Source organism: Aulonocara stuartgranti (assembly GCF_965226115.1).
Source record: "Aulonocara stuartgranti genome assembly, chromosome: 14".
Classification (NCBI taxonomy): domain Eukaryota; kingdom Metazoa; phylum Chordata; class Actinopteri; order Cichliformes; family Cichlidae; genus Aulonocara; species Aulonocara stuartgranti.
The window spans coordinates 39,057,891-39,085,252 of record NC_138950.1 but is presented as its reverse complement, the minus strand read 5'-3'; the positions used below and the strand labels follow the sequence as shown (position 1 = coordinate 39,085,252).

General features: G+C 43.2%; 2 protein-coding genes across 2 annotated transcripts; both read right to left on the bottom strand.

Moving 5' to 3' along the window:
• Positions 1-1,595: 1,595 nt before the first annotated feature.
• LOC309688481 (aldehyde dehydrogenase, dimeric NADP-preferring-like) lies at positions 1,596-12,180 on the bottom strand. The gene is made up of 10 exons (XM_082504266.1): positions 11,974-12,180; positions 11,047-11,210; positions 10,722-10,953; positions 10,079-10,164; positions 9,010-9,218; positions 4,156-4,273; positions 3,911-4,052; positions 3,665-3,831; positions 3,476-3,575; positions 1,596-2,130 (listed from the first exon to the last, which is right to left on the bottom strand). The coding sequence occupies exons 1-10, from the start codon at positions 11,981-11,983 to the stop codon at positions 1,817-1,819; spliced, it is 1,542 nt and encodes a 513-aa protein (XP_082360392.1). The 5' UTR covers positions 11,984-12,180; the 3' UTR covers positions 1,596-1,816.
• A 362-nt stretch (positions 12,181-12,542) lies between these two features.
• On the bottom strand, positions 12,543-26,798 carry aldh3a2a (aldehyde dehydrogenase 3 family, member A2a). Its single transcript, XM_082504264.1, has 12 exons — positions 26,706-26,798; positions 26,054-26,216; positions 24,422-24,653; positions 23,596-23,681; positions 23,299-23,507; positions 23,097-23,214; positions 22,868-23,009; positions 22,503-22,669; positions 22,317-22,416; positions 21,997-22,235; positions 15,365-15,500; positions 12,543-12,920 (listed from the first exon to the last, which is right to left on the bottom strand). Exons 2-12 carry the CDS (start codon positions 26,213-26,215, stop codon positions 12,892-12,894), a joined length of 1,620 nt encoding a protein of 539 aa, XP_082360390.1. The 5' UTR covers position 26,216; positions 26,706-26,798; the 3' UTR covers positions 12,543-12,891.
• Positions 26,799-27,362: the final 564 nt, after the last annotated feature.

The window sequence follows — 27,362 nt, the reverse complement described above, 5'->3', positions numbered from 1 at the left end:
ATATCCTGTCTCTATTACTTCCAGGCTGGACGACTGTAATTCATTAATATCAGGAAGTCCTAAAAACTCCCTGAAAAGCCTTCAGTTAATCCAAAATGACCTTGTAGTACCATATCACCATATTAGAGCACTTCACTCTCGCACTGCAGGCTTATTATTGTAGGGTCTACCTTACAATATAAAGCGCCTTGAGACTGTTGTTGTGATTTGGTATCAGCGAGACTGCATGCTACATTGACCTGCTGCACCATCTTGTGGTCCAAATTAATATTACAAGAACGTATGACCCTGCCCTACTGTAACTTCTGTCTTCAACGCAGTATGTTGACTTAAAGTCATAGAGGTTGTCTCTCTGCATTCTGTTGATTACAGTCGTTCTAGAAGAGTTTAAACTCAGTTTAAATTTAAAAGCCAGATGGGTTTTTGTGACTGCTCTTGAGCAACTGTTCTCATTGAATCATATCTGGTAGTCATGTCTTAAGAAACAGGAAAGAAATCCAGCAAGGACATGACATGATCCCTAAGAGATTCACCTAAGCTCTTCAGAAATGGTCTCGGCGATGGGCGAGTTGGCTCTGGTGAGGTGAAAGGTAGGAACAACAGATGGGTTTAGAGTGGAGGCAGGAATACATCGGGGATTGGGTCTGAGCCGCTTCTTCTTTGCAGTGGTGGTGGAAGGGCTGAGAGATAGGATCATGTTTGCAGATGACATTGTGATCAGGCAGGTAAAAAAGAGCCTGAAGAGGTGCAAAGTAGAAGAGCAAAGTAACAAAATGCATGAGAGTGAATGAGAAGGAGGCAGGCAGAAAGGTGAACATCCAGGCACTAGAGATACTGAAGGTAGATGAGTTTAAATACCTGAGGTTAACTATCCTGGTGAAGAAGCGAGTGCTGGCAGGGTGGAGTGGGTGGAGACGAGTGTCAGGGCTGATTTGTGACAGGACAGCATCAAGAGTGAAAAGTTAGGTTTACAAGATGCAGTTCCATGTATGTTTGCACGTGTTTAAATCACACCTATTTTCCTAGAAAATGTAAACGAGGGGTAGAGCAACACTTTTGCACAGTAGCTTTAATGATGTATGGTTTGGAGACAGAATCACTCAGAAAAAGACTGGAAGGAAAGAGTGAAAGTTGCTCTCCAGAGTCAACATCTGGGTTGTCTTTGGGAGTCCTGAATGGACAAGATGAGAAATGAGTAGATCACAGGGAGTGGTTTGGACACAAAGTTAGAGAGACGAGGCTAAGATGTGCAGAGGGATCGTGAATACACTGAACCAAGGATGCATGAAGAGAGAAGGAACACCAAAGAAAAGGTTCATGTAAGAAGTCATGCAGAGAGCTGGGGTTACAGAAGAGGATGCTAAAGATGAGACAATACAGAGGCAGATGGGGCACTGCAGTGACCCTTAAAGGGAAGAGCCAAAACAAAAAGAAGATATTAAATTAATTTGTCTCAATAGTGCCCTCTTGTGGTCACAATAGTAACAGAGTGTAAAAGGATGGAGACTTGCTCAGTTTTGTGCCAAAATAAAATGAAGGTTTAAGAAAAAAAATGGAATATTACATTTTAAGAACACATCTTTTAATTTTAAACAACAAATTACATCAATATTTCCTCACAAAGTGAATGTTAACCGACTGTAAAAATAGAATCCAATTCACACACTGCTCATAAAAGAGATAATAGATCAAGCCAAAGGTTACTGTTTTATTCATCTTTATGAAACAATAAAACAAGATTCATCTGATCATGAACATCTGTGAAAAGCACTTTTGTTTCTTTGGAAGGATCTTCCATAGCGAGGTCACAGTGTGTCTAGTTATAGAAGCCTCTCCAGTACCAGCAGGTGCAGTTGAGGCCCGCTGCAATGAGCAGGATGACCAGCAGGGCGATGAGGAGACCGAGGCCGATGATGGTGGCAAGAATGGCCCACACCAGGGTCCTCTTGGACATGTCAATCAGCGGCGACGTGAGGGCCATCCGAGCCCTGCGTGCCCGCTGGCGGTTCTGAGGAGGGTACCTGGCCAAGTTAACGCTCTCCATGCCCAGTGACCGGACCATGCATGCCCTGTGGTGGCTCAGCTGCTCAAAGGTGTGTTTGCCATGGTAGCGTCCCATACCACTCTGACCTGGAGGGGTGACACACAAGTCAGTCGTGTCTTCTAAAAGGAGCGCTTCATTTGTGATTTGTGCTGTCAGTATGTGCTCACACATGGACTGTAACAGGGTGAGAGTGACTTTTTCTTGCATCAGTGATCACAGTGCAAATATGTGCTCCTGATGTAAAGATCCCCAATATTGTGTATGTGTCCCCATACATCACTGAAGGTTTAAAAGGTGAACTGGCTGATGTTAGTAGTGTGAATGAATAGTTTTATTGCTCGCCCACAGATTTGCACAGTGGGTCAGTTTGTGATTGTAGGGTCATTTTTTAACTCAAATGAGGGAGACTACAACACAGCCCGGAGACAGACAGACAGTCCTCTCTACATGTCCAGCCAGCTTGCAAGCACAGCCGTCTCCTCCAGCCAGAGATGCTGAATAATAACACATTTAATGTTGGAGGGCAAGCTTACACATGGGAAGTCCAGGTTTCAGTAAGATACATGAAGATAGATGCTATTACCGAAATAGGCAGTGTTCTCCAGAACTCAAATTTGATCTCAATCTTGTCCAGTATAATTTGCTTCATATAACACTTTTAACTGTTTGTAATCTCAGCTCCTGAATGTATTCTTATTCAGGCTTCATGAAGAAAGTCTTGCTCACTAAGCACAACAGGCATCAGCTCAGAATCAGCTGTAGTTCCAATAAATGTGTGGAACAGTTTTCTCAAATCTGCAGGAGCTGTCGATGAATGTTTGCTCACTGCTCCACAGCACACACAGAAAAACGCCAAACGGAGCAAGTTTTATTAAAAAGGACTCGACTCAAAGAAAAACAAATATCCTGAGAAAGGAGACGGAGATGGGTTAAAGTTAAAGGTTCACTTCTGCTGCCAGCAGATAACAGCTACTCACTAGTAGCTTAAAGGTAACACAAATGTGACTTGACACAGTAAAAGTTCACGACTCAGTGCTGGCCCGCTCACTGACTGAGCAGCTCTTCACAAGCTTGACTCACTGCTGAATGAATGGGTGGCAGCTGAGCTCCTGGAGGCGACAGGACACACACACACACACACACACACACACACACAGCGCAAAGAATAGGAGGGCTGTCCGTGGCATGTCCAGTAACCAACAAGTTAGCCAATGAGCAAGCGGTATCACACTCGGACCCGCTTCTCTGCCTCCCTTTCTTTTTAAAAACAATGTTTAGCTGCATCCATCTTTGATTGTTTGTAGTTTTGTCTGTCATCTGACATCATGGTTTAGCTGACACTGTTTCATCTGATGTTGTGTTTTTTTGTCTAAAGCTGTCACATTTTGTGAAGCTTTCCCACTTCAAAGCCACACTTTGAAGTCTTCCTACCTACGCCACCGAACGGGAGGGAGTTGAGCGTATAGTGCATCATGACGTCGTTGACCGTCACGCCACCGCTCGTCGTCTCCGCAATCATTTTTTTTATTGCCTGTGAGAAACGTGAGAAGAAATCGTTGTAAGACGAGCACGAGGGACGCTGCTAACGTTAAAAGCTACTTAAAGATGGTTCCTTCTCACCTTCTTGTCAGAGCAGAAGATGTACAGAGCCAGGGGCTTCTCTCTCTCGTTGATGAAGGTGATGGCATTGTCCATGTCACTCACTGTAACTATGGGCAGCACGGGGCCGAAGATCTCCTCCTGCATCAGCCTGGAGTGGGGCGGCACGTCCTTCAGCACCGTTGGGGCTTTCAGTGCAACATCAACATTTATCAAACAGAGCACAGATGGATCTGCATCGCATGATTCAATCTGCATTTTCATTACCAATGTAGCGCTGTGAGGAATCACTCTGTCCACCCACCACAGGAGTGTAGCCCTCCATCAGCCCCATGATTCTGTTGAAGTGACGCTGGTTGACAATTCGCCCGTAGTCAGGTGAGCATTTTGGATCGGCACCATAAAACTCCTGGAATGGAGCAGAGAGGTAGTCTCAGTAAGGTTTCACACCGTGCAGCTCCACCTGTATGAGCGATGTCGCAGTGATTCTCTTTGGTTATTGGGTGCTTTACCAGAAGCGTTTGTCGGATGCACTCCACCACTCGGCCCTGGATGCACGGCTCACACAGAATGTAGTCTGGAGCGATGCACGTCTGCCCACAGTTGATGAACTTCCCCCACGTGATACGACTGCAAACAAACCAGGTGGAGAACAACTTTACAATATTCGTGTTTTGGTTCATTCTTAGAGGACCTTTATTCATTTTATTGAGAGTGTAGCTATCCCCCCCAAAATAAAAAAAACAAGGAAAAAAACACCTTTTTCTTGCTTTGACATTTACTTCCTTTTAACTGAGAAAAGATTTGTTGCGGCCCCAGCAGGGCCTCCTCCTGAAGTTACCTGTGTGGGCGGGTCCTACCGTCTCTCCTGCCTTAGGTGCCGCCTTTTTCTTTTGTACAGCTGACTCACATCAGCAATTAAAGGTATTTAAATGGTGATAGCGGCTTGTAGTGATGGCCAAATGAAGCTTTCTGAAGCTTGTATTGAAAAACGGTTCATTACTCGAAGCTTTTCAACACAGTCCTCTCTGGTGACATCTGGTGGCCAAAAATACAAAGAGCAGCTTGAATCCACAAAATAAAACCAACTGCTTCATTATGACTGCCCACTCTACAGAGTGGAGTTCTGTCTGATATTGGGCCGCCGTCGTGTTGCTTTGAACGCGTATTGTTTGGTGGTTAAAAAATGTGTTTTATTTGTTTAATAAATAGTTTTGACCAGTAAACTCTTCTTGTTATGCACCATGGTGTGGTCTTTCTTTGCTTGTGACTTCTTGATGTTGGTAAATACAATAATTGAAAAATACCACGTTACATATAATATACATATAATAATGTACAACACATTATGGAGTATGCTTCTGCTCTGAGGTCCTGCCTCCATGCAGGTATGCAATTAATCGCTAGACGGGTGTATTTATAAATAATATTATATTAGGGAAATTTCCCCAGACATATTTTTGACCTGGGGGTATTTGATTGTGAAATGGAAAAGGAAAATGCTTATGAACTTGCAAATTAAAAAGATGATGCATTTAAGGTAACCCTTTCTCATTTTTATTTAAGAAGAGAATTTGTTCTAGTGTGCGATGGCCGAACCTGTTCCTTTTTGTGGAGATAATTTCTCCTGCCTTAAGGAAAATCCCTTCACATGGAACAGAAGAGGCTGGAGTGCAGAGAAACTGGTAGAGATGCAGTTATACAGTCTACCTGGGCCCCACAAACTATCAGCTGAAGAGAATAAATAAATTCAATTGCTGCACATTTGGCAGACTAACATTTTCAGATTAATTAAACAATAAAATATATATTTTTACAACATTACATGTAAAGAGTCAAGTGGAAGTTTTTCTAAAGTTATTTAATGATATTTATATTATGGAAGCAGATTTTTGACATTTTATCTTTTTCCCGTTTTCAGATATAATAAACACGCACAAAACAAAAAGCAAACGGCCAGAACACAAAGCTGGAAAACCCACCCGATTGACAAAAATCAACTCAAAATTCTCCCACACAACAGAACCTCCTTTATTCCTCGCTGGCTCCAAATCTCTCAGTGGAATGATCACTGGTTCGCTGTCACCATCAAAACACTCCACAAATCCCACGAATGATTCACTTCCTTTTAAACCATTGAATCAGACACCGAAGCAGTTAGGCTCTAACTGAAGCTTCGGACGTCACCGATCACGTGACTCTGGCCAAACGAATCAAGCTTCAACGCAGAGCTTCTGAAGCAGTGTGTTGATTTTTTTGACGCACGCACCGGAGCGTCAGCTTCAAGCGGACCATCACTAGCGGCTTGTCCGTCTCTGTTAGTTGAGTTATTAGTAGAAACTTTAATAAAACTCTCGAATTTAACCCCTTTTGCCGCCCTGTCTCCTTTTTCTGACCCGCACACTTTTGTTACTTTTCCTGGACCCTTTTAGGGGAATGTAACAGATTCTGGTAACATCGAATGGTTCATGACATTTCTGTGAGTTTGATCTTTTCTATTTCGGTCCTTACAATAAAGAGTTTGTTGTTTTTTGTACAGTAGGCTTGACATATTTAACTAAATGACAGAATTGGAGTTTAATTCAGTCCCAGGAGTTCCAGAAGAGTGGGTCAAAGTGTGCTGCGTTTAAGGATCTGTATTTTCCAGCTTTTTGAGTCCTTGTAATTGAAGCACAGGAAAAGGACTCAAACTAAGCTCTGTTTAACTGCAACCAAACCAAATGTATGTTTAAGTTCATTTACTTAATAAAACATCAAGGCCTAACATTTATGAACTGAAACCAAACAATGTTTGTCACGTTAGTCAAAATGTCCATGTGAATTTTTATACTCAGGAATTTCTTAACCAACATTTTAATATACAGTGGGGCAAAAAAGTATTTAGTCAGCCACCGATTGTGCAAGTTCCCCCACCTAAAATGATGACAGAGGTCAGTAATTTGCACCAGAGGTACACTTCAACTGTGAGAGACAGAATGTGAAAAAAAAATCCATGAATCCACATGGTAGGATTTGTAAAGAATTTATTGGTAAATCAGGGTGGAAAATAAGTATTTGGTCAATAACAAAAATACAACTCTGTTAGAGTAAATAGTTAAACATTTGTCATTTTTATATTTACCATTTGTCTATTGTTTTTAACTCTGTGAAAGGAATTCTTTCTTTCCTCCCATCCCCAGATTCTCGAGGTTCTGGGTGCAAGGTTGAAGTGTTTTATCACAGGAACATCCTTTTGAAGGTCTGTTTGATGTTTGGTAGAACTTCCCACCCTTTGTATGGTTTGACTGTGTTATCTATGGTAAACCATACATTGGGTGTGGGGGAGACTACCCTCTTTATGACCAAGGATGTTGTTCCTGCTTTTAGGTTTTATGACCCTTTGATCAGCAGGAACAAACAAACACACACACACACACACATTTACATACAGTCCTTGTCTATGTAACCAAAGGGGGTTGCAAGGGGAGGTGTTTTGTAAACTATTGTTTGAAGTTTGTCAATAAAAAGGCGGCGAGAGGAGGCCACCATTGTGGTCATTTCGACGTGCTGGTCACAGATGAGAGGCCTCCCTTGCGCAAGAAATCGATCGAACACTGTTGCCTTGTTTTTCTTTCATGGGAATAAGTCCTGGATACAGCGGGGTCTGAGTTTAGACCCAACAAACTCAATACTTTGTAACATAACCTTTGTTGGCAATAACAGAGGTCAAACGTTTACTATAGGTCTTTACCAGGTTTGCACACACAGTAGCTGGTATTTTGGCCCATTCCTCCATGCAGATCTTCTCGAGAGCAGTGATGTTTTGGGGCTGTCGCCGAGCAACACGGACTTTCAACTCCCGCCACAGATTTTCTATGGGGTTGAGGTCTGGAGACTGGCTAGGCCACTCCAGGACTTTCAAATGCTTCTTACGGAGCCACTCCTTTGTTGCCCGGGCGGTGTGTTTTGGATCATTGTCATGTTGGAAGACCCAGCCTCGTTTCATCTTCAAAGTTCTCACTGATGGAAGGAGGTTTTGGCTCAAAATCTCACGATACGTGGCCCCATTCATTCTGTCCTTAACACGGATCAGTCGTCCTGTCCCCTTGGCAGAAAAACAGCCCCATAGCATGATGTTTCCACCCCCATGCTTCACAGTAGGTATGGTGTTCTTGGGATGCAACTCAGTATTCTTCTTCCTCCAAACACGACGAGTTGAGTTTATACCAAAAAGTTCTACTTTGGTTTCATCTGACCACATGACATTCTCCCAATCCTCTGCTGTATCATCCATGTGCTCTCTGGCAAACTTCAGACGGGCCTGGACATGCACTGGCTTCAGCAGCGGAACACGTCTGGCACTGCGGGATTTGATTCCCTGCCGTTGTAGTGTGTTACTGATGGTGACCTTTGTTACTTTGGTCCCAGCTCTCTGCAGGTCATTCACCAGGTCCCCCCGTGTGGTTCTGGGATCTTTGCTCACCGTTCTCATGATCATTTTGACCCCACGGGATGAGATCTTGCGTGGAGCCCCAGATCGAGGGAGATTATCGGTGGTCTTGTATGTCTTCCATTTTCTGATGATTGCTCCCACAGTTGATTTTTTCACACCAAGCTGCTTGCCTATTGTAGATTCACTCTTCCCAGTCTGCTGCAGGTCTACAATACTTTTCCTGGTGTCCTTCCAAAGCTCTTTGGTCTTGGCCATGGCGGAGTTTGGAGTTTGACTGTTTGAGGCTGTGGACAGGTGTCTTTTATACAGATGATGAGTTCAAACAGGTGCCATTCATACAGGTAACGAGTGGGGGACAGAAAAGCTTCTTACAGAAGACGTTACAGGTCTGTGAGAGCCAGAGATTTTCCTTGTTTGAGGTGACCAAATACTTATTTTCCACCCTGATTTACCAATAAATTCTTTACAAATCCTACCATGTGAATTCATGGATTTTTCTTTCACATTCTGTCTCTCACAGTTGAAGTGTACCTCTGGTGCAAATTACTGACCTCTGTCATCATTTTAAGTGGGGGAACTTGCACAATCGGTGGCTGACTCAATACTTTTTTTGCCCCACTGTATTCAGCTTTCAAGAGTTTTCATGTTTCTTGTTGTATCCAGGTCACAGTGGCTGTTTCAGTGATAGTTACTGAGTTGTGATTTTAAAAGTGCATGTGCTATACCAGCATCCACTGAAACATACAGAAGTATTAATGTACGTTGTTGGGGCTTGGAGAAGGTTGTAAGTTCTGCTATTATTGCGCTGAGCTTCAGTCACCCTGATATGTACCTGCAGACACAGTCAGCGCCTCTGTGCCCGCTTTGATTATCAGACTTTTAAATTCCCGTGTCAGCAGCTGTAATTCACTTCGTTTGGCTAAATGTGGATTACCGGCAGGCGACCCTGATGTTGCAGTTCTTGTCGATGTAGCAGGGGCTCTTCCCTCCCAGCTCCAGGGTCACCGGGGTGAGGTGACGAGCTGCAGCTTCCATCACCAGTTTGGCCACTGTGCTGCTGCCCGTGAACACAATGTGGTCAAACCTGAGCCTCAGCAGTTCCTGGGTCTCTGACACACTACCTGTCACCACTGGGTACAGATCCTGCAAAACAAACACATTTACTGATATATAAGTTATTTACATTAAGCACAGAGTAACTGACTGTAATATAGGTCATGTTTCCAAACATATAGTGATGGGAAAATCTCTACTGGGGAGGGGGGGTCACACTTACATGTTTCAGATTAAACAAATTCTAATATTAGAGAGTGATAAACCAAATAAATGCAGTTTTAAATTATATATTAAGTGGAAAAGGCTCGCACACTCATGTCTGATTATCAGACCTGAAGAATCAATAAATCACTTAAACAGAACTCGAGTCACAAAGTAAAGTAGGCTAAAAGCAACACATCACACCATGATCTGAAGAAACAGATTAGAAACAAAATCACTGACATCTGTGCGTCTGCATCAGCAACTCATCCAGGAGGACACCCACGAACCCACAACAGCATCTACAGAACGACTACTTTCCTCAGCTAAGGTCAGAGTTCACGATTCAACAGGATGACTGTTCGTGCTCAAAAACCCTCCAGCGTGGCTGACATGAAACAGTAGAACCTCACAAACGCTTGACTGGAATTAGGTTTATTAGGTTTAGGACGAAGTTACCCTTTCCCACAGGGCAGGGCAGGTTTGCAGAGCTTTTTTCCTTAATAAATGAAATCATCATTTAAAAACTGCATTTTGTAATTGCTTTGGTTATTTTTGTCTATTGAACTTTGTTTTTTGATCATCTGAAACATTTAATGTGCAAAAATTCCTGTTTTGTAGCAGCATATTCAGCGAAATGGCAACAAACGTTGAATCCTGTGTGTCATTGGGGTCTAAATGTCTGAAGCACTGTAGTATGATGGCTCAAGGCTTTAATGCATGAACAATAGACCTGGTGTTCAGACCTTGTCCAGATAGCGAGGCAGCAAAGCCCGGAGCAGCAGCGACGAGCACTCGCTGAGCTCCGATGGCTTCACCACAGCTGCGTTCCCTGCAAAGAGAGAACAGTTTTCCATGAACGGGATGAGATCACCGTGTGACGCAAAGCCGGCGTGTAGGAGGCTGAGAATGCAGAGAGAGAGGCAGTCAGATGCACTCTGTTTCCATTAGTATTTTATTTTTTGAATCGGTTTTGCAAAAGTTGAACGACAGGGAGCAAAGACTGCGTTTCTGAGCCGTCAGCTGACATGTCTGGTACCGAGACAAGCTGATCAGCTGGGACTCTGACTAGGACCAGTTTATCAGTTACATCGATTGTTTCTGTATTTCATGGAGCTCAGCTGACTTTTTTACCTACATTTAAAAGAAGAGGATGTTATGTAGAGTAAAACATTCCCACTGTGGGTGATTGCCTTGTTAGATCTGTTAGAAATACAAAATACATTTTGGGTTTGATAAAGTCTAACATGACAGAATCCAGCTGCACACAACTGAAAACAGCACAGTGACTGTGACACCGGGTTGCGGCCGTGCCTTCTCAAAGCCATCTCAGACTGCTGTTATCAGGGGTACGTGACTGTCGCAGGTGTGGAGAGAGTGTCTCCCTACCTGCAGCAATGGCGCCAACAAGTGGCATGAGAGTAAGGCCCCAGGGGTAGTTCCAGGCCCCGATGATGAGTACGACTCCCAGCGGCTCTGGCTGGATATAAACCTCATCTGATATCGTGAGGAGGTTCTTTTCTGCCGGTCGCGGAGCAGCCCACTCTCCAAGCTTCTCAATAGCCAGCTTAATCTCGTTCTCGATTCCAATCAGCTCCAGGAGTGGTGTGTCATACTGACTCTGCAGGAAACCCAACACAGTTAAGCAAGCAAACGAGCCCCGATATACACATTGTATTTCACATCTTATTCTTAGTCTCTCGTGTCTGCTAACTCTGTTGATGTCCTGTTTGAGAGCAGTGGCTATCTCCGTCTCTTTCTCAGCGATCATCCTCTGCAGGGCGTGGAGCTGCTGCAGTCTGAACTCTAGAGGTCGAGTCCTGCCGCTCAGGAAGGCCTCCCTGGCCCGCTGCACTGCCTGCCTCTCCATACACACACCTGCATGAGAACAGAAAAGCGTTTGTCCACAGGACTCTCAAATGTTCACAGATAAGCTGTCGTTCTAGCAGAGGTGCTGCAAACATTTCTGCTGTCACCAGGAAAGCCTGTCTGCCCTCCTAGCTTACCTTAGAGTGAGCCTGTGCGCTCTGCCGAACTGTTTTACTCTCAGCAATTTGAAGAGCAAAACAGACGACTGTAGGTTACAGAGTTTAATCTTATCAAAGGCTTTACAGACAGACAGCAAAGTAATAAAAAGCAGCCTCGAGGCGCACAAGCAAGAGACACCACACACACGCACACGCGCGCACGCACACACACGCGCACGCGCACACACACACACACAACAAATGATTTGATAAACAACTGACACGTCTGAGAAAATGAACTGAAGTTTATCCACGTAAAACAGGCAAAGGTAGATTTTCAGCCCCACGTGTTACTACTGTGGACACTTTGCAGTCTGTTAGTGTGTCCGGCATCGAAACGCAGTGAACACTTCATGCCTTACAGTCATAACTGACATAATGTCAGTGACAAAGTGGAATAAGAAACGTAAAATATACTTTAGTTCCCTAAAATAAAGAACTTTAGAAGAAATAAACACACTAAATTTAAAAATACACGTACGTGACAAAACGAAGTCAAATAGAACATGTATCCTGTATGATGCATGTGTTTTATTGAGACTGTCACATGTTTGCATAGCTGATAATAACTGTGCTGTGATAAAGTCTTAATTGTTGCACGCTGAGAAAAATACCTGGCTGCATGTTGCTTGCTGACTGACGCAAACTCCCTGAAAGATGAGTAAATAAAAATGAAGCGCTCCGCTGGTGTTCGCGGACCGGACGAACAGCTCACATCACTACAGAAAACTGATTCTGTCCGCTAAATGCCGCACAGCTCGTCATTTTACAATTAATCAATCGCGTTATTGATCACCGATAATTCACCATGGCGCCCACTGTCAAAGTCTGAAACTTACCGAAGCTCAGGTGCAATTGTTCCTCGGATATAAGCTGCAGTCCGTCCCTCGTGTGATCTCACGGACGCGCTGCGGGATCCCTCCCTCACCCAGCGCCCTCACCCAGCATTGTCCTGTGTTCATCGGTCACGCTGCTCTGGGATCAGTTTACCGGGGTAGATTGGTTACCGTGTCCGAGTTCACTGAGACCGATAGCGTCGTGCGCATGTGCACACCCCACTTCAGCTTGGCTCATCTTAATAGCAGTCATTCAGTCAGGCAATCTATTACAGCCTTGAGGTGATGTTAATGATATACCACAGACAAGTGGTGTGCAAAGAAACAGAAAGAGCAATTTCAGCAAATCTCTGACTATGAACTTTTTATTGATGTTCAACAGCAGGCAGAACAGACATTAACACGGAGAGCTGGCATCTTGCTGGCTTACCTCTAAAGCAGGAGTTAACAGTGATTTTGTTTTTATTCTTAAAAGAATCACAGCATCACAGACAGGTTTGTATTTTCAATATCTACCAGAGTGAATACTGAAGAATTAAACTCAAAGTGTAGCTAAACGTGTAACAGAAAGGAGATGCAACAATAACAGAAGAAAAACAAATATCAGTGAAATATCATGGAGCGTGAAACATCTGCATTGCTGTGATTAGTCCGTGTGGCTTTCCCGGGATCGCCTCAGCGCCGGCACAGCGCCATCTACCCGCTGAGCTTCATCGCAGGAACCTCTGCAAACAACAGATGACAAAGCTGTCAGCAGTGGGACAGTTTTAACTGTTCACATGAGCATGTGTGGATGTCCACAAAGGCAGTGGGGTGGACTAAAACAAAGGAGGCTATTTAGCCATGGGGAGTGAAGCATGCTGGGTAATTAAAGGGAGGGTAGACGAGCAGGCATTACCGGTATGTGGTTAGATCTCCTGCACAACACCACACATTGTGTCCAAGAGACAAAGCTATTGTTGTGTCCAGTGTACAAGCCTGTGGACGGTGGGTGTATGGGGGGCACGAGTACCGAGATTCATTCGGGAAAACGCAATTATTTACAAAGTTGTAACCACACAAATAATGCCCTAGAAGGGGATGACATATGTCTGCACTGCTGTGCAAAATATTACTGTGCAAAAGTAGAAGAACATGTGACACCGGCGCGCAGATGACCTGATTTTCAGTCCTGCTCTTGTGTAATTTGCATCACCTCAGCCTTTTCTCCTCATTTACCTTAAGAATGACTTTACAACCTCCGTCCACTGGAACCACTGGATTTATTCCAATTTATTAAGATCATGACTTTCAGACACACTTTATCTTTTCTTTTTTTGTTTACAGGACACGTTACTCATCAAGCTGAAATACACCAGTTGTTTTTTGGCTGGAAGCCCTTCTGGGGATTACCTTCCTGGTGCAAAAATACTATTTTATGCCTTTAAAACTGCGTTATCTTTGTAGACTCAACTAAAGTAACAGGAACAAATGTGGTCCTAAAGATATCATGTAATATTGGTTCTTTGATAAGCCATCAGTTATATGTAGACAACAGAGGTGTGGACTCGAGTCACATGACTTGGACTCGAGTCAGACTTGAGTCATTAATTTTATGACTTTAGACTTGACTTGAAAAAATGTTCTAAGACTTGTGACTTGACTTGGACTTTTACACCAATGACCTGGGACTTGAATTGGACTTGAACCGGTTTACTTGAAAAGACTTGATATTTTACCCCAAATATAAAATTTAACATGCATATTATATAGAGATTGAAAATGTGACGTCATTCACGGGTAGAACCGCAAAGGATTCTGGGAACTCGTGGCAAGAGGTACTAGCGCACGCAGGCTTTCAATTGAAATCAGTTATACAGCGATAAAAAGAAACACAAAAATGTCAAGAAGCCGTTGTATTATTAACTGCAATAGCCGGTCGCATGACAGCCACGGGAAGCCGACGGGTAAAGAGATCGGTTGTTATCGGATTACGTCGTTGAAGAGAAATTGTTCGAGCCATGTTTCCGAAGTAACAAAGACGCGACTGGATTGCAGCCATTCAAAGATCAAATATAACGTCCCAGAACCCTCCAGCTCACAGGTTAGTCTGCTCCAAGCATTTACACGAAGGTCAGTCTGCTGTTGTAGTTAATGCGTCATTTTCATAACATAATTGGTGATATAGGTTACAAGCAAGTCTGGCACTGAACAGAAATTGTCGCGCTATGCTCCTTTATTTATTGTGCATAAACAGTGAATTGTCCTGACACAATATTGTGTTTCGCTTCTGTTATTATGGTACATTAACAAAAACATATACTTTTATTCACAGGATAAAACAGGTTTTTTGTATCACTAATTGTCCAGTACGATTACAGCATACAATATTATTGTCACTGCTACATTTCTGTGATGCTACCAGAAATTATTTCCACTACTAATTAATTACCGTTGAGCTCAAAGGTCCTATTAATAAACGGTTAAGGAATGTGTATTTATGAAGACGATTTGTGAGACTGGTAAACTTATGATACGTACGATGGTCTTTCGTTCTACACGGTGCATTTCAAGGTCCTGCACCCATCCGTCGGTAAACTGTACCTGGACTTGTTGCAGTGACCTGAAGTTACTAAACTTCATGAGTGTATGCACTCACTCCAAGAACCGTATGATTATAAATATGCATATAAATATGCTACGATGAGATAGCTGACTTCATCTAACTAGCAAATGTTGTCCAGGCTACGTTGGTGATGCAGTTTTTTTTAATATGTATGATATTTTTGTCATGCGATTTTAAAGCTGGTCCTACAACCGCATCCAAGAATAACATGCAGCTTATCTCAGAACTGTCGGTGAAAATTATTCTTGGAGCTAGGTTTAATTGAGCTGCATTTTAAAGAGGTGCAATTTCACAATTTGTGTATATTTTCTAAGTTCACTATTTTGTCATGTGTTGAGAAAAACACAGATTTTAAAATTACATGGTCTAATATTTACATTTAGCATAACTGCAACATTATTTTTTCGTTTTTTTTTTTAAAGACTCGAAAGGACTTGAAATTCAAAGTTTCAGACTTGTGACTTGACTCGGACTTTTACACCAGTGACTTGAGACTCGACTCTGACTTGCCTGACATTACTTGAGACTTGACTTGAGACTTGAGGATAAAGACTTGAGACTTACTTGAGACTTGCAAAACAATGACTTGGTCCCACCTCTGGTAGACAATACTGTTTGATTCCTTGACTTCGGTGCCTTTTATACACTTGAATGATTCATAGGTCGCTGGTACGTGGCTTAAAACTATCAGGTACAAGGACTGGAACAAAAATGAGTGAAAAATGCTGAGAGACCTTCAGAAAGCCTGAATTTCTGCTCAAGACCACTTTAAAAATACTTTAGAGTACTTTAATCTATGGAAAAACAGAGTGAGTTAAATATTACCACTGAATTTATCACTTTGTGAATAACAGCAATCTAATTTTGAGAGAAATCTTTCAGGATGTCTAAAAGATGATGACAACATGTGGACATGAGAGCAGCATCACAGCAGAGACATCCAGATACTCTTCTAATACAAGATTGTTTGGTCACTTGGTTACATGTGCACAGTTTGCAATGACAGTAGATGACACTTGATCTCCCTACATCACTCATGATTAAATATAACACTAAATAACAAAATGTTCCTGGTCTAGGCTTATATATGGGGACACACACTTCACTTCCACAAGCATCACATTTCTGTAGGGTGGCTGTAGCACAGGTGGTAGAGCAGGTCATCTACTGATCGGAAGGTTGGTGGTTTGAGTCCTGGCTTCCCCGAGTCTGCATGCCAAATATCCTTGGGCAAGATATTAACCCCAAATTGCTCTCCGATGCATCCATTGGAGTATGGATGTGTGTGAATGCTACTTAGAAAGCACTTAGAACAATGTGCTTGTGTGAATGGGTGAATGCAAAAGTTGTGTAAAGCGCTTTGAGTGCTCAGAAGAGTAGAAAAGCTCTATATAAGAACCAGTCCATGTCTTCTTTCGTTTGTTTTCAATTCAGTGGAATTCAGTTTTACTTATACAGGACCAAATCACAACAACAGTCACCTCAAGACGCTTTATGTTGTAATGTAGACCCTACAATATTACAGAGAAACCCAACAAGACCAGGTTTCCTCCAGAAGGTTTGCCAATTACCTGTGAAGCCCACAAGAACTTTGCCTACTCGTGTCTTGCTTTGCTGTGTAATTAAATTGTCCTTAACGTTCCAGCGAATAGGTTTATGCTACAAAACTGTAAATGAATCACGCATGAGCGAAGCCGCTGCTCCCGCACTGACTGTAACGCAGTCAGTTCTGCTTTTACTCTTATGTTGTTTTGCGGGTCACAAGGTTTAAAACTACTTATAAACACACACACACACACACACACACACACACACACACACACACACACACACAGTAACTCCACCAGAGTGCCTATTGCCGGTCCACTTTTGCCGGTCCAAGCCCGGGTAAAGGAGCAGGGTTGGGATTGTGACATTAAAAAAAAAACAAAAAAAACCAACAACAATAATTGCTAAAAGAAATTTAATTTGTAGTTCTAAATAAATTCTAAATGCATTTAGGATGTTTTTAGCTCACTTTATGTCTCTTCCACGATGTTATTTTTCTCTCCAACAACGTAGGTTACAATTACATTAGACGTCATTTAGCGACTTCTAGCGACTTTTAAGACGGCCAATAGCGACTTTCCTTACTGAGGAGTTGGCAACACTGTGTGGCACATTAGTATATGTGAGGGGCAAACTCCTCAAGATGGGCGGTGACCATGGTGGCCATTTAGAAGTCGGCCATCTTGGATACAACTTTTGTTTTTTCAATAGGAAGAGGGCCATGTGACACATCAAACTTATTGGTAATGTCACAAGAAAAACAATGGTGTGCTTGGTTTCAACGTAACTTTATTCTTTCATGAGTTATTTACAAGTTTCTCTTTGTTCACAGCCATTGACATGTCGAAGGTTAACACGTGAGGAGCGGATCGAAATCGTGTTGATATCTGGTGAACGCAGTAATCGGGTCATTGCAGCAGATTTCAATGCAGACCCCCTACGAGACCACCCATCTCCCATGCTACAGTCAGCAAACTGCTTGCTAAGTTTCGTGAAACTGGTTCAGTGTTGGATTTGCCAAAATGTGGACGCAAGAAAACTGTCACTAATGAAGAAACATCAGTGGCTGTCCTAGCTTCATTCCTCAAGAGCCCACAGCGTAGCACTCGCCGCATGTCACTGGAGAGTGGCATTAGTCGAACATCCCTTCGGCAGATATTAGCTACTCACAAATGGAACCCTTGCAAACTCCAGCTACTGCAGCATCTCAACGAGGATGACCCAGATCGGCGCACAGAATTTGCAGAATGGGCAAATCAAAAATTGGAACAGGACCCTCAGTTCACGCAGAAGATTTTGTTCAGTGATGAGGCAAACTTTTATGTGAATGGTGAAGTTAACAAACAAAACCACCGCTATTGGTCTGACACTAACCCACACTGGATGGATCCCTCCAAGACTGTTGGAACAACAAAAGTGATGGTTCGGTGTGGTATATGGGGCACAATGATAGTGGGTCCATTCTTCATCAATGGAAACCTCAAGGCCACTGGATATTTGAAATTGCTAGATGATGATGTGTTTCCCTCTTTATGCACTGAAGCTGGCACGTTCCCTGAGTTTTTCCAGCAAGATGGTGCACCACCACATTATGGGTGCCAGGTCCGAGCATTCCTAGATGAACAGTTTCCTGGAAAGTGGATTGGTCGTCGTGGGCCAGTTGAATGGCCCCCAAATTCTCCCTATCTGACCCCCTTAGACTTTTATCTTTGGGGTCATCTGAAGGCAATTGTCTATGATGTGAAGATACGAGATGTGCAGCACCTGAAACTACGGATACTGGATGCCTGTGCTGGCATTTCTCCTGCGGTGTTGCTATCAGTGTGTGAAGAGTGGGAGAAGAGGGTTGCATTGACAATCCAACACAATGGGCAGCACATTGAACACATTTTATAAGTGGTCAGAAACTTGTAAATAACTCATGAAAGAATAAAGTTACGTTGAAACCAAGCACACCATTGTTGTTCTTGTGACATTACCAATAAGTTTGATGTGTCACATGGTCCTCTTCCTATTGAAAAAACAGAAGTTGTATCCAAGATGGCCGACTTCTAAATGGCCACCATGGTCACCACCCATCTTGAGGAGTTTGCCCCCTCACATATACTATTGTGCCACAAACAGGACTTTAATATCACCAACCATGTTATTACGGTGTATCCATATAAATGGCTCACCCTGCACATGAAAAGAGAAACAAATTAAGTTTGAGTGAAAATGTACATTTTTTGCACTCTCTGGTTAACTGACTCAGTGACTCAAAAAACCTGATTCACTTTGGTGAGTGACTCATTAAAACTCGATTCAGTAAAAAGAATCGAATTTACCATCACTACAGCCTAGTGTGTCCTTAACATGGGTGAGCCAAGTGTAGGGATGCAAATAGATAAGAATGTAACAATTCAGATTACTGATATCACTTATCAATATGATTCCTTATCAACTCCCTTATCAGTTCTCACTGGCTCCATTTTGAGAGTCACTGCTACCACTAAGCAGCATATCAAAGAAATTATTTTCCATGCAAATTAACTGCATGCTGGCTAACTTAGTGTTAGCATGCTGTCTGTGCAGATGCTTGCAAAGAGCCGCAGTTGTGCTAGCAATATAATACAGTTGTTTCTGTCCTGGATGCAGTTTACACTTTACCATCACGCTCTCATCCATACTTGTTATTAATCTGTCTCTCCTCCACAGCATGTCTTTATCCTGTCATCATTCTCTCACCCCAACCAATCACAGCAGATGGCCCCGCCCCTCCCTGAGCCTGGTTCTGCCGGAGGTTTCTTCCTGTTAAAAGGGAGTCAAAGGAGCTTGCAAAGAAAAGCGTCTGGACTTCTTTAAGTTACTTGAAGACGTTTCACCTCTCATCCGAGAAGCTTCTTCAGTTCTAAGGTCAAATGGTGGAGAGTCCCAGATATAAACCTAGTGGGAGTTTCCCCCCACAGAGGGACAAAAGGACCCCCTGATGATCCTCTAATCGCCTGAGCCAAGGTGTGAAACTGGGTGTGGGTCCCAATCAGCCAGAGTTTCGGGTGTGTTCATTGTGAAACCTGGCCCCACCTTATCATGCGAATTCCTGAGGTCAGATGGCCCAGGATGTGAGTGGGCGTTAAGGCGTCTGGAAAGGGATCTCAAAACTGGATTATAGATGGCATTATATTGGTGTAAAAGTCAGCAAAGAGGCACAGAAAAGAAGACCAGACACCAGCGAGGGAGGATAAGAAGGACAGACGCAACAACATTGTCATCCCCTATGTAGCCGGTGTATCAGAGAAACTCAGGAGAGTTTTCTCCAAGCATGACATCCCAGTGTATTTCAGACCCACCAACACGCTCAGACAAAAACTGGTTCACCCGAAAGACAAAACGCCAAAACACAGACTTAACAATGTGGTGTATGCTGTACAGTGCAGCGAGGAATGCCCAGACCTCTACATTGGAGAGACCAAACAGCCACTTCACAAGCGCATGGCACAACACAGAAGAGCCACCTCCACAGGACAAGACTCAGCAGTCCATCTGCATCTTAAGGATAAAGGACACTCTTTCGAGGATGCCAATGTTCACATTTTGGACAGAGAGGACAGATGGTTTGAAAGAGGAGTGAAAGAAGCATCTATGTCCACTGTGAGCGACCATCTTTGAACAGAGGCGGGGGTTTACGACACCAACTCTCTGCCATCTATAATCCAGTTTTGAGATCCTTCCCAGACGCCTTAACGCCCACTCACATCCTGGGCCATCTGACCTCAGGAATTCGCATGATAAGGTGGGGCCAGGTTTCACAATGAACACACCCGAAACTCTGGCTGATTGGGACCCACACCCAGTTTCACACCTTGTCTCAGGCGATTAGAGGATCATCAGGGGGTCCTTTTGTCCCTCTGTGGGGGGAAACTCCCACTAGGTTTATATCTGGGACTCTCCACCATTTGACCTTAGAACTGAAGAAGCTTCTCTGATGAGAGGTGAAACATCTTCAAGCAACTTAAAGAAGTCCAGATGCTTTTCTTTGCAAGCTCCTTTGACTACGATGACCTGGATGACTGAGAACCTTCACAGACATACTGTTAAAAGGGAGTTTTTCCTTCCCATTGTCGTCAAAGTGCTGCTCATAGGGGGTCATATGATTGTTGGGTTTTTCTCTGTATGCATTATTGTAGGGTCTACCTCACAATATAAAGCACCTTGAGGCGACTGTTGTTGTGATTTGGAGCTGTATAAATAAAACTGATTGAACTGAATTGAATGTGCATCATGCACATAAGGATGAACTACTGGAACCAAGTCTTCCCATCTTCCCATCCCTAATCAACACATTTGTTTTTTTAATTGTTGTTGTTGCCGTTGGACCATTTAAATGTAACATTACCAGCGTATTTATAACGTGGTTAGAGGGGCCCCATCTAAGACATTTGGTTTGGCACAAACCGGTTGTGACAACACCTTGGCAAAACTCCAGCTAAACAGAACTCTGGCCAATACTAAACACTGTTTAAAGATATTAAAAATTAAATATGACACTTTAATTTTAAACTACTGATTTTAGCCATCACGTAACAAGCAAAGCAAGGATCTATGAATAGCCATCACAGGGACAGTTAGACAGCTAGCTGTAGCGTAGCTATGCAGCTTGTATCGGTTGCTTCACGTCAAATTTAACTTTACTGATACTCATGTTATTCTGCCATGTTAAAATATTCCCTGAAAAACCCGCCATTTGAATGGGAGTATTTGTTGCTTTAAATACCTGATATATTGTAAATTCCTGGTGGTGCAAAGGCACTGAATCACTTTAACCTGCATATGTGGCTGGAACGATAAACAGTGTTCACTGGCAATGATTAGAAAGTGATCCTTAGCCATGAAGTAAGTACCACGATAGAATGATGCCTGATTTTAATGCAGAGGCCCTGAAGGTTGTTGACGTGTCACCCTGATTTTGAGCATTGTCCCGTGTGCACAGATTTCTTGAGAATGTTTTGATATTATTATGACGGAGATCAAAAGTGAAAGTTGCCTCACTAATATGCTTTTTTTCAATGAACCTATTAGTTGCAAAATGTTTCTCTAGATGTTTTTTGCATCACTTTTACTTCTAGTTTTGAAACAAAATTTGATGCTGCGATCAAACTCAAAATGACCCTTTTTGCTACACTTTCTCGATTTAAACACTGGATGTGTTTTTTGTCCTATTGTAAATAAAATGTGGGTTCATGACATTTGCTAATCATTGCATTTGCTTTCTTACGCATGTAGATGGACATTTACAGCTTTTTGGAATTAGGCTTGTACATATTGTTGTAGAAGACGTGACATAGTAGTCCGAGAGACCTTTGAGTAGGTCTCATCGTTGTTTTGGTTGATGCTAGCTCACATAACATATAATACTAAACCATAAGGGTTGTTGCCATTGTACATTGCACTTTTTTTGATGATAATTTGGGCTGTTTTCTCTGGGCTTTGTGTGTGTGTTGTTTGTTTTTGTCTCTCTGTATGGACAGACTGCAAATCAGTTTCCCAATGGAGACAATAAAGTTACCATTGACCACACAGCGTGCAAGATAGCTAACAGCACACAAACATTAACATTGGAATACTGGCTAATAGGAGCAGTTTTATGAGGCTAGGCAGAGCTTCTTTACCTGCACCACAAACGATGCCACGCCCACAAACATAGCCAGCAGCATCATGCGACGCAGCCTGCCCAAATTGATCTGCTTGAGCAGAAAGAACCGAGCCCAGCCCAGTTTCTTGGCAGTGTGTGGGGGGTAACGCATGCTGTTGACTCCTTCCATCTTCAGCTGTTTGATTAGGCAGCTGCGCATGTGGCTCAGCTGGTCAAAGCCGTAGCGACCGTGGTAGCATCCCATACCACTGTGACCTTAGAACGGAAAAAGAACAAGTCAGCATCAAGATGAAAAACCAGTAAGTCTGATGGAGGGTTTGACAGGCATCCACTCACCAACTCCTCCAAAGGGCAGCGAGCTGACAGTGAAGTGAACCAGACAGTCATTAGCCAGCAGAGCTCCACTGGATGTCTCAGCTATTACTCTTTTGATCAGCTGTGGATCACACAGGAGGAGTGAAGGGAGGAGATTTAAAGAGATCTAAATAACAGGAAATGACGTCTGCAGGTGATGCGCTGTACCTTGTTCTCATTGGAGAAGACATAGATGACCAGCGGCTTCTCTCTCTCGTTAATAAACTGGATGGCCTCATCCACACCACTCACTGTGATGATGGGCAGCAGTGGCCCGAAGATCTCCTCCTTCATCACTTTGGATTCGCCTGTAACGTTCTTCAGCACAGTGGGAGCTGCACACAGACGACAGGGTCAGAGGGCAATGACCAATACACCGCACATACAGAGCTTTGGAACAGAGGCTTTAACCATCATGTGCATGACATTAGAGAAACACAAAATACAAAGATGGTTCCACTTTACAACCAGTTGGCTTAAAACAACATTTTGAGGGATGCCAGCTGGCTCCATCATACCACTTACATACATACCTATATAGCACTGGGATTCATCAGAGTCTCCACCAACAACAACTGTGCTGCCCTCCATGAGAGCCATGATTCTCTTAAAATGCCGCTTGTTGATGATTCGTCCGTAGTCCTCAAAAGTCTTTGGATCATCTGTGTAAAACTCCTGCATTGTGTCATTTAAGAATAAAAGAAGCATTAAAGTGCAAAAGTCTTCAGCCACCACTCATTTCTTTATATAGTGCAAACCAACCTTGATGCAGTTCTTGATCTCCTCCTGTACTCTGCTCTGGATGGAGGGTTCACACAGGACGTAGTCCGGAGCGATACACGTCTGTCCACAGTTGACAAACTTTCCCCACGTGATGCGACTGTGGGAAAAAGAAAACACTTGATGTTTGGAAACTCAGCTGTGTTTTTTAAAGTTTCTCCTTTGTTCTACAGAGATGACCGACCGGCACGCAACAGTGATGTCACAGTTCTTGTCGATGTAGCAGGGGCTCTTCCCTCCCAGCTCCAGGGTGACTGGGGTGAGGTTGCGAGCCGCAGCTTCCATCACCAGTTTGCCTACTGTGCTGCTGCCCGTGTAGAAAATGTGGTCAAATCTCTGCCTGAGCAGCTCCTGGGTTTCTGGCACTCCACCGGTCACTACCGGGTACAGGTCCTGTGGAAAGGGCGTCAAGTCACTGGAACTCCTAGCATGCTTACACTACATGTACGAGAAAGGTAATCCAACAGCGAAGGAGCCTCACCTTGTCCAGATACCGAGGGAGGAGCTCCTCCATGACCTTAGCAGAGTGACAGCAGACCTCAGATGGTTTTATTACAGCTGCATTACCTGAGAGACCGAACAGACACAGTGGCATGGATGACGGCACGCTTTAAGAACCGACTGAGCAGAAGATGCAGTATTCATTCGCAGGACAACTGGTTTTATTTCTCACACTTTACTGGTTAAAGTTGGACAGTGAATCATTGATTCCAGTCTACAACAGCAGCAGAGTCCTTCCCCCATTTCTTTTTAATTAAGGCTTAGCATGAAGGTATTTAAATCTATTCTAAAAATGCTGAACTATCCCTTAAAAGGGGATCCATCATACTCATTTCTAGCTCATCTTCTAAAACAGGTTAAGCTCCTTTTCACCTTCTTTTAAGCCGAGGTGGATCGAGCTTCTGCGCTCCAAGCCAAGGCTTTGTGTCTGACAGGAGCACATAGGGCTACTGTACAGAGCCTGGAGTGGAAAAACAGAAACCGAGTGTGTGGAGACTGAGCATGTGGTTCACAAGGATTACCTGTGCACGAACTGATCTTGGGCCATGATTACTAGTAGTATACAACACTGTAACAGTATAAGTAAGAAAAGGACAATAGGTTCACTTTAAACAGTCCTTCCTTTGTGATTAATATCTCTAAGGCTGATTTGCCTACCCTGCTCTCTGTGATAATGTGCAAAGTGTCAGTGCACTAGAATTTGTGCAAAAGGAGGTTTTGATATGCCAACAAAGGTTGCACATGTGCTATAGACTATGCACCTAAAAGAATACTGCTAAATAAATACACATGGGTATATATGGTACCGGCAGCAATAGCTCCGACCAGCGGCTGCAGGGTGACAGCCCAGGGATAGTTCCAAGCACCAATGATGAGGACCACTCCAAGGGGCTCGGGATGCACGAAGACCTCATCCGATACAGTGAGGAGGCTCTTCTCCACTGGCCGAGGAGCTGCCCACTCGGCTAGCTTCTCGATAGCGAGCTTGATCTCACCCTCCACTCCCAGTGTCTCAAATAGCTCCGTCCCATGTTCACTCTGAAAGCAGGGGCAAAATCCAGTGTTGGACAGTTTGCAAACCAAACTGCTTCCTGGATGATCTGCAGCTGGTCTCCACAATATTCAATATGACACCAACACAAATAGTGACATCATTTCCATAGAAAGTAGAGCTTCAGGCACACAAAGTAAGAACTAGCAGTCAGATTATTGCCGTGAAGAAAATGAGAGCATGTCCCTTTGATTTCTTTTAATATGACACTTGCTTGAGAACTTATCTGGTGTCTAAACTGCTGTGAACATACAGACGTATACTAAGTATACAAGAACGGGTCCTGCCAGAACATTTGTTTTAGTATTAACACTTTCCAGCCACATGTTTCATTTTCTCCACAGGGAACTTACATGTCACACTGTCACAGCCACCCCTCTCTCTCTCTTCTTGTAAATATTTTATACTTTTTACTTCTATAATGTTTCTGTAACACAAATTAATGTGTCATGATCGTGGCCCTACTAAGGTTAGGTTACTTATTGTTGTTTCATGTTAATTTTTGTGTCATAATCAGAACCATGAGTAAGAAAGGTGCTCTCAACATGCTCCACAGCACTCCTAGTGGGCTACTAAAGTGGGCCTAGTTAATCAGCCAGCTGGCGTATCCTCGGCTCACCATTAGCCCCTGATTACTCTGAGCATCTGCCAGTCTGCTCAGGTCAGGTGCAAGGGTCTATGTGGATGTCCATGTGTCATTCTTTAAACTGCATGGACTCATCCTCAGAGACTTTATATTACAATGTAGCAACTGCGCCCCAGGCAACAGACTTGAAGCTAACGTCAAAGACGTCAGGACTGAATCTCTAGCTGTCCATGTACGCAGCAGTATCAATGATTTAGACCCACACATCTGGTAAAGGGCTGATTACTATAGGGGTGCTGCCCTCCTCCACATTGGACTCTTCTCCACACACTTCGTGGACTAAATAACACTCCCTTCCAGTACTTGCACTATTCTGTATTGCACTGTTTGACTCCGTCTGTGTATTGTCTTTATTTATTCTCATGCTTTTCTATTCCTATTCTATTTCTATTCAAGTACAATATTGCTGTACTTATTCTTAGTTTATCTTGTTTCTGTATAGTTGGATTTTTATCATTTTTATCTCTACAGTTTGCACCTTTGATCCAGGAGGACAATATTTCGTCCCACTGTACACTGGACTGTATATTGTTGGGTTCACTTGTCTGTACAAGCATCTGAGAGAGAAAGGGTGGGAGAGCAGGTGAGAGCTGTACCTGAGGTGTTTGGTGTTGTCCAAGACTGTGCTCACATGCTTTAAATATTTATAAGCCGTTAATAATAAGAATAACTGATGGTGTTCATTCACAGGTTTACAGACGACGCTAATGTACCATGTGCTGTTAACAGTGATACTGTCACCTTGCTGAGGTCCTTCTTGACAGCCTCTGCTATGTCCTTCCGTCTCTCTGTAACGAAGCGGAGCAGGTTCCTCAGCTGGTGGATCCTGCTTTCCAGAGGTTTGGTTTTTCCCGTCTGGAAGGACTTCCTGGCCCGCTGCACGGCCAGTTGTTGTCGGGACATCCTTCACAGAAAGCTACAGCACGTCAGTATTATACTCGACTCTCTCTGTCTGCTAACGAAAGGCTACGTTTTCCCCGAAGATAAGCACTGAAGATAACCTTATAGAGACCGTAGCCTAAACGCCCACGTTTCTGACATTTGTCACATGTGAAACGTCAACAACACCTAAAGCAAAGCGTGAAGTGTACGGTACTGGGAATGAACATGATGCTATCATTACTGCTAATAACGATGAAAGGTTATATAACCTTGTTCGCTATGAGCAGCTTTCCCTGAGCGTTAGCTGTATAATCAGTGTTTGAGAGCCATTGTGATCCAAGAATGTATTCAGTACTGCATAAAACTCCACGGTGCACAAATTGTTGGTGGAGCTCCAGCTCGGATTAGCCTGGCTGCTAAAACAGTGTTTATGTGTAGCTAACATGTTAGCGGCTAAGCAGCGTTAATAACTTGTGAACATCTGAAGACCGGCTAAGCGAGTAAGTTTTACCTTAAAAAGTCCCTATTCCACTCCAGCTGGTTCCAGTATTAACCTCCAACTGGACACAATCTGTTAAAACAAGCCCAGGAATGACGACGGCAGCAAATGGACGGTATGCATGACAATCAAGGAAAACACCAATCAGCACAAGAGACGTCTAACTAAGCACCGCCTACCACCACAACAACAGGCTGCTTTTAAAGGTAAGAAGATTCAAGATAAGATAAGATACCTTTATTAGTCCCACAAGGGGAAATTTCATGTTAAGGCTGCGGACCTGTTGCACGCAATGGCGGCGCTATCTTACCCGGGACATTTCACAGTAGTGATGGTAAAATCGATTCTTTTTACTGAATCGAGTTTTAATGAGTCACTCACCAAGATGAATCGAATTTTGTGAGTCATTTGAGTCACTGAGTCAGTTGACCAGAGAGTGCAAAAAATGTACATTTTCACTCAAACTTAATTTGTGTCTCTTTTCATGTAAATCCTACTCCTAAGATGATTGAAAAAGAAAAACAACTATTTTTATAGAGCAAAAAAGAGCAAAAGAAATTACGATTTCTAAAGGGAACGTTTATTTTATTTTTATTTTATTTTATTTTATTAGTATTTTCCTCAGATGTGTCAAATATATATTTTCTCATTTGACTGTCCACTGAGCTG